The following is a 7,102-nucleotide window of genomic DNA, read 5'->3' on the forward strand; positions in this document are numbered from 1 at the left end:
AGCAAAGGTGGCTCTACATGCAACATTGATTATACATTACGATAAATGAAGTATCAAACTGAATTGTATTGATTGATTTGACTTTTTCACATTCAGAAAACAAAAAAAGCAAGTTAACTTCATTTATAAAGCAATAACCTTGAATACAGAGCAAATTGAATGCACCTTAATCAACATTATAAACAAACATTACAAAGAAATTAAAGAAAGCACAATATTGAAAATATTTAGCACTAAAACCAAATTGAAATCTAAGTAAAAGCAATTGTTAAAATGAGTTAATGTACTAGAGTAATGATAGAATTAAAACACAAGTTGCCACCCCCCCCCCCCCAAAAAAAAGAAAAAAAGATTACCACTGAGCACATATGCCACAGAAGTTTATTCCATCTGTGTAAAGCCTTATTTAAAAGCAACTGCACAATGTTTTGTTATCTCAAGCAGAAGTATGTTTGCTGTTTCTTACATTTGAGTGACCAAAAAACCACTGAAAGTTGTTTGGCTTTCGCCTCCCCAAAGGTGCGAGCCTGCATCCATGCGCAGATACACTCTGTCTCCTTGCTGCAGCTGCAGGAACACTGCGTTCCCTGCATTATCAGCTGAGTCATATTTTGAACTATGATCACTTGCCATGACGATCGCCAAACTGTTCTTGTACAGATTAACCCGTTGAGGATGATTTCCTCCAGCATGACAGAAGAAGGTAAAGTAATAAACACCTGCAACAGGTGCTGTAAACACACCTGAAGAGTAAAAGAGAATGTGAAAACTTTATCACCATTTTATTTTATTTGTTGTCCTTCAATAAAATAAATATGGAATAAACACATTTTTAAAATATTTGTATTATCACAATAAATACACTTTTGGAAAATAAAACTATAAGATAAAAAACATGAAACAAAAAACATTTAGTTATCTTTAAAAAAAAAAAGCTTTAAAAAACTGCAGTATTACTGATAGCAAGGTAAACTATTTCTATTTATTTATTTATATGGCACTTTTAATTACAACAGTGGTGTTGAGCAAAGTGCTGTACAAACATACAAATGACACAATAAAATAACACACAATAAAATAGCAATATCAATTAATATCAATGGCAAATAGCTAATAACAAATAAATAAGTAAATAACTCTCATGCAGTATTGAAAGCCATACTAAAGATATAAGACAATGAAAATCTCACCTGTTCCTGGACTGTAAGCATTGCCAAGATTTGTAATTACTCTGCTGTAGACTAAGGTTCTGTCTGTGCTGAAGGGTCCAACATATCCACCGCCTAATAATGCACTAAATATGATCTTGGTTCTTTCTGTGAAAAACAAATGACAAACATGAAATACAATTAAATAAATGCATGAATGTTTCCCCACAGATAAAAAAAAATAACAAAAAACTGTGTTTTGCTGATTTTGTTCCTCCTCCTGTTTTGTGAATTATGAATTGTCAGTAATGATTCACAGACAGTCATGTTATTTCAGTATTTGTTCTTTAAGTTTTTTCTCTTATGGCACCAGACTCTTTTCAGGAGAACATGTGTCAGCACTTTGTGATATTTTCTATATTTTCTTTATCAAGGTGTCTCAGCTGAAAAAACAGTTGTACATTTGCTAGTGAACAAGTTGAATGAAAAGTGCATTGCGTGACTCTTTGAAATGTATCTGCAAACTTTATGCAATAAATGCTAAAAAGGTACTATTTTATGGATAATAAGATACCAATTCTTCAGAATCATTTAATATTAGTATTCTGTACTGTAAGCAGACAATGGCCCAAATATAATTTGGTTTTACTTTTGCCCGTCCTCCATTACAACAGACAATGAAATGACAAGCACCTATAATAAGCACTGTAAAGCTACCTAGAAATTCAAAGTCTAGAGGTCATAATTTTTCAATTTATTCAAAGTGACAACTAGAATAACAAATACTATATTAGCAATATGCTCCAACACATCTCATCTCATAGCCTCACACATAAGTCAAAAATAATTAACCTAACTACAGCATTCACTGATACCTTCTGATCAATATTACCATGGAGATGTTGGTTGGCATTACTAATAATTTACACTCTAGTGCATTAACCATATGTTGGTTTTAAAGACGCTGTTTTTAGCCTTCAATTTCCCAGTCCTGTTGTTGCTCTGATAATATCTGTTCTTCCTCTAAAAACAAACAAAAAAAGTTTAATGAATTTATTGCACTTGATGTTGCTGTACCTTTGTGTTGCAGCTCCAAAATCTGGTTTTCACTGTCCTGCAGCCTGTTTACAGTGTGGTTCAGCTTGGTCTCACCGTCCTTAAGACTAGTGTCAGTGTCCTTCAGCTTGGTTTCACAATGAGCCAGCCTAGTTTCCACAGAGTTCACTTTTTCTGTCAAAGCCCCAAAGTCCTCCAGGAGTTTACAGATGTCAGGATAGCATGGCTTTGGTTCAGTAGCATTATCATCACTCTGGGCAAAAGTCAAGCCATAGAACAGCAATGTATAACATAAAATGACAAAATTCATCTTCCAAGTCGATTCAGCTTCAAACTCTCAAGAACTCTGATTAATGTTACGGATCTTAATGCTTTTTATGCTGTTTTATAATCACCTATTGATTATTAACACACAGATTTTTTTTCTATTATCAGTCTATGTAACTGATTACTGTATATAAGGGTAATGAGGAAATAATGATAAATTTACTGGCAAAACATTTTAAGTGTACTTCTCACTGTGTAAGCTCAAACATAAAACATACATTGATAAAAAAAAACAAAAAAACAAAAAGACAGTTCCATCATGTCACCAAAACACCTCAGACACAAGGGACCCTTAATGTGTCACACACAATATCACACATAAATACATCAACAGCAGATCCCAAGTCCTATAATTACTGCTACCGATCTCCGACTTGTAAGGTTGGGGTGGGGGGGGTGTCCCATTTCACTGCAGGGCAACCTGCTTGTGACAAATAAAGCTGATTCTGATTCTGAAAAGATGGATCAGTCTTCTGCTGCCATTTTCTGCAGCCATTTATTTTCAGTGTTTTACACTAACTTGTTTTCTCATAACAGTTTTTTCTGTATCATTTTGTGACTGTGTGAACTTTATTTCATGTTATAGTCATTAAGTTTACCTCTCATTTCAGAATTAATTCATTTTGGGGGGTTTTGCTTAATGGTCTAAGCAACAACACTAACTAATCATTTATTTTGTTGTTTTAATGTAAAACCTTCCATCTGCATGTAAAATGCCAATTAACAAGGGTGTGTTATCCAGTAAAAATACTCCTGCATAAATGAGAAACACGAGAGCAATAAAACAACAACAACAACTTCATTAGTCTACAATAAATGAGCATGTAAGCCCAATAAACCTTGGACTTCGCTGTCTGACAGTCATTTTGTGTTTTAAGCTAGCTGTTATGGCTGATTCTTGTTTTGATTATTTTTAATGGTCGATGTGACACATGACATGAGATATGTTTAGATCAGGGGTCCCCAATCCCAGTCCATGAGGGCCAGTGTCCCTGCAGGTTTTAGACGTGTCCTTGATCCATCACAGCTGATTTAAATGGATAAATGACCTCCTTAACATGTCTTGAAGTTCTCCAGAAGTCTAGTAATGAACTAATCGTGTGATTCAGGTGCATTGACCCAGGGTGAGATCTGAAACCTGCAGGGACACTGGCCCTCGTGGACTGGGACTGGGGACCCCTGGTTTACATCTTGATTCCTCATCATGCATTTGCATCACTGAAAGGTTCTCTTTGACCACAGAATACCTATCTCAGAGTAGGAGTTAAAGGTTATTGTAACACACCCAAACCAGATTCTAGGTCTGACCAACTGTCACAGCCGTGGGCAAAATGATGACAGTCAATAAAATTCTAAAAGATAATTTATTGACAAATAATCAAAAGATAAAACAGTCCAGTGTCCCATTTATGAATCAAGTAAAAACAGAGTCCCAAGGCCAGAGCCAGCTATGTCACACTGCCAGTTGCACTCCACGTGTTGACTTCAACAGGGTTAGCAGTTGTTCTCTGAGACTCACAGCAGAAAAGTCATTTGCCACTCTCAATACAGTTCTCAAACCAGGTATGCATTTCTTTGCCCACATTAGACTTTCTCATTGTTGTCATACACAGTGCTAGGGCTGAACGATTATGGAAAAATATCTAATTGCGATTTTTTGCCCCAATATTGCGATTGCGATGCGATATGCGATTATTTTTTAAGGTCTTTGTCTTCTGTATTATTAAACAAAGACAAGCAATACATCATATAGTATGGCCAATACTATATTACATTAATTTTAAACTGTTCTTTCCTGGAAGACAGACCTCTGTTATGATGACATGAGGTGATGCATGAATTGATGACTGACATTTTTATTTAACTTCTTCAATCACAACAGTATATTTGAACATACACAATAGTTTATTTTTAGCTTACAAACATCTGAGCATAAAGTGCTGACAAGGAACCCTGGTGTAAACATTAAAATGAAAGTCAGTACAATGTGCAAATTGCAGAAATATACATAAAAAAAATCAGTGGCTTTACCACACTCAGTTTTTCGACATCTGTGAACTACTAGACAGTCATTCAATTAAAAAATAATATTAAATAAATAAAACTAATAAATAAAAAATGCACACATCTTACTGATCTCTGCAGTCAGTAACATTACACATAAAGTGCAAACATAATAGCAATTGTATAAACACACACACAAACACGCCTTTAAAATTTAAAGGCGTGAAATTGGACGGTCTAGCCTTCTGATTAGCGTCACCGCTGTCTCGGTGGAGTTTAATAAACTCGGCCGTCTGCTTCTTGCTATCTAAAATATAACCAGACACTGGTGTAAATTCTCGACTGTCTCATACTTCTGTTTAATAAGTTTTCTGTTTGACGTTTAGTCAGCTGTGTGAAAACCAAGGAGGAACCCACCCGGGGGATTAATAAAGTTTTATTTTATCTAATCTAATAACTTTAATCTCAGCCAAACCGATTTACTCACGAACAAACAAAACACTGAAAAAAGCCCAACAATAACGTTTTTAGGTTGTCTAAGTGACTTATATATTACGTTTAACCCGAGCAGCGAAACTCCGCGGTGATCTGAAAATGATGTGCCGGGAGTTGTGCCGTTCTCGGCCGCATCAGTAATCCTCGAGCTCTCGGCTAGCTGTCGAGCTAGCCGGAGGGTAGCAGACGCCTCTGAAAACGTCGAAGCACTTTTGCAAATATGGGATATCTTGATAAACCGAGCAGATATTTGATGTTTACACAACTACTTTCTCGCCTGAAAATATGTTAAAAGTTTATTTTGTGACCCAGAAAGATTAGTATGAGTAATTTTAAAACTTAGTAGCGGCCGCCATTGCTGGAAACTGGAGTTTGGCTGGGCCGCGCTATGAATTCTGGGATATGGTAGTAATTTGGACAGCCTTCGGCGCGTCGCTGTGACGTAATCGGTCTACAAATGCGGCCTCAGGAGGATGCAGCCCATGAATTTGGACATGTCCAGAGTATAATCGCAGCCTTTGCGGTTAGAAAATTGCACTTGATCATGTCGCGATATTATCGCAAATGCGATATATCGTTCAGCCCTAATACACACTATTGTTTCTGTACATACCTCACTAATAAAGAGATCAGTTACTATATTGATGCACTCCTTACTTAAATCTGACAAATCACACTGAAAACAGTTTATACTTTTTTCAGTCACAAACCTACATTGCTCACTCTCCTGAATACTCTCCAGCTTTGCATTCGTGTTTTGAGTCAAATTACCCTTTTTTTCAGTTTTCTCTGAAAATGCAAAGACTGTAACACTCCTTCCTTTCAAGCACATCCCAAGGATGCTCCACTGCACTGAGATCTCTTGACTGTGGAGGCCATTGGAGTGTTTTTCAATCATCTGTTGTCTAATTTTGGTGAGTCCATGAGAAATGTAGTCTCAGTTTCCTGCTCTTAGCAGACAGCAGTGTCCCCCAGTGTAATCTTCTGTTGCTGCAGCCCAACTGTTTTAAAGTCATATGTGTTGTGCTTTCAGAGAAGCTTTTCTGGGCAGCTTGTTTGTAACAAATTGTTACCTAAAGTACTGTTGCCTTCCTATTATGTAGAAATAGTCTGGCCATTATAATAATAATAGATTGCATTTATATAGCGCTTTTCTAGACACTCAAAGCACTTACAATTCCACTAATGATTCACACAATGGTAGAGGCAAGCTACAGTTGGGGGCAGACTGACAGAAGCGAGGCTGCCATATCGCGCCATCAGCCCCTCTGGCCAACACCAGTAGGTGAAGTGTCTTCCCCAAGGACACAACGACCAGGAAAGACGGAGATGGGAATCGAACCAGCAACCTTCCGATTACAAGATGAGCTTCCCAACCCCCTGAACCGCAGTCCACCCATTCTCCTCATACATCAATAAGGACCACTTCTCACTGGCTATTTTCTCATTTTAGATCATTCCCTGTAAACCTTGGAGATTGTTTTGTAGGAAAATCCCAGTACATCAAGAATTTCTGAAACACTCACACCAGTGACATCAAGTGGAACGGCGTATCTAATAAAGTGGATGCTGAATGTGTTTAGTGTAGCGTTGTTGAGAAGTTGGCAATACAGTATGTTCTCATGCTTTGTTTTGTTTTGTTTCTGATGCATAGTTTCAAGAGTATTATTTTGCTTTTCTCCATTTCAGCATTTTTTTTAGTTAAAAAAAAAAACTCGTCACATTTCATTTTTATTTCTGAAGATTTTTTACTCTACAAAAGGCCTACATTTTTGCAGAACTTGTTCTAAAGTCATAAAGGTTTTGAGAAGAAAAAAAAACATTTCGATGACTAAGTCTTCAAAAGGAGGTGAAAGGTTTCTATTCGTTCATCACAGAGGTGTAGTGATTAAATTTCCGTCTTCTGTCAAATCTTAAAAAGGTTTTAGTGTCTTTTACACAGGAAACTTTGTCCTATAATACAGGGAGTGCAGAATTATTAGGCAAATGAGTATTTTGTCCACATCATCCTCTTCATGCATGTTGTCTTACTCCAAGCTGTATAAGCTCGAAAGCCTACTACCAATTAAGCA

General features: G+C 36.7%; 1 protein-coding gene across 1 annotated transcript in view; it reads right to left on the reverse strand.

Annotated features, from left to right (window-relative positions):
- Positions 1 to 462: 462 nt before the first annotated feature.
- Positions 463 to 7,102, reverse strand: part of LOC102194009 (complement C1q subcomponent subunit B-like) — a 37,123-nt gene continuing 30,483 nt past the window's right edge. Inside the window, exons 2-5 of the mRNA XM_013914850.1 lie at positions 2,354 to 2,457; positions 2,226 to 2,269; positions 1,191 to 1,316; positions 463 to 743 (exon numbers count right to left, since the gene is read on the reverse strand). Of these exons, the coding sequence (XP_013770304.1) occupies positions 463 to 743; positions 1,191 to 1,316; positions 2,226 to 2,269; positions 2,354 to 2,457 (555 nt within the window). The remainder of the gene's footprint in view (positions 744 to 1,190; positions 1,317 to 2,225; positions 2,270 to 2,353; positions 2,458 to 7,102) is intronic.

Source organism: Pundamilia nyererei, unplaced genomic scaffold, assembly GCF_000239375.1.
Source record: "Pundamilia nyererei isolate P.nyererei 1_Seehausen unplaced genomic scaffold, PunNye1.0 scaffold00230, whole genome shotgun sequence".
Taxonomy (NCBI): Eukaryota; Metazoa; Chordata; class Actinopteri; order Cichliformes; family Cichlidae; genus Pundamilia; species Pundamilia nyererei.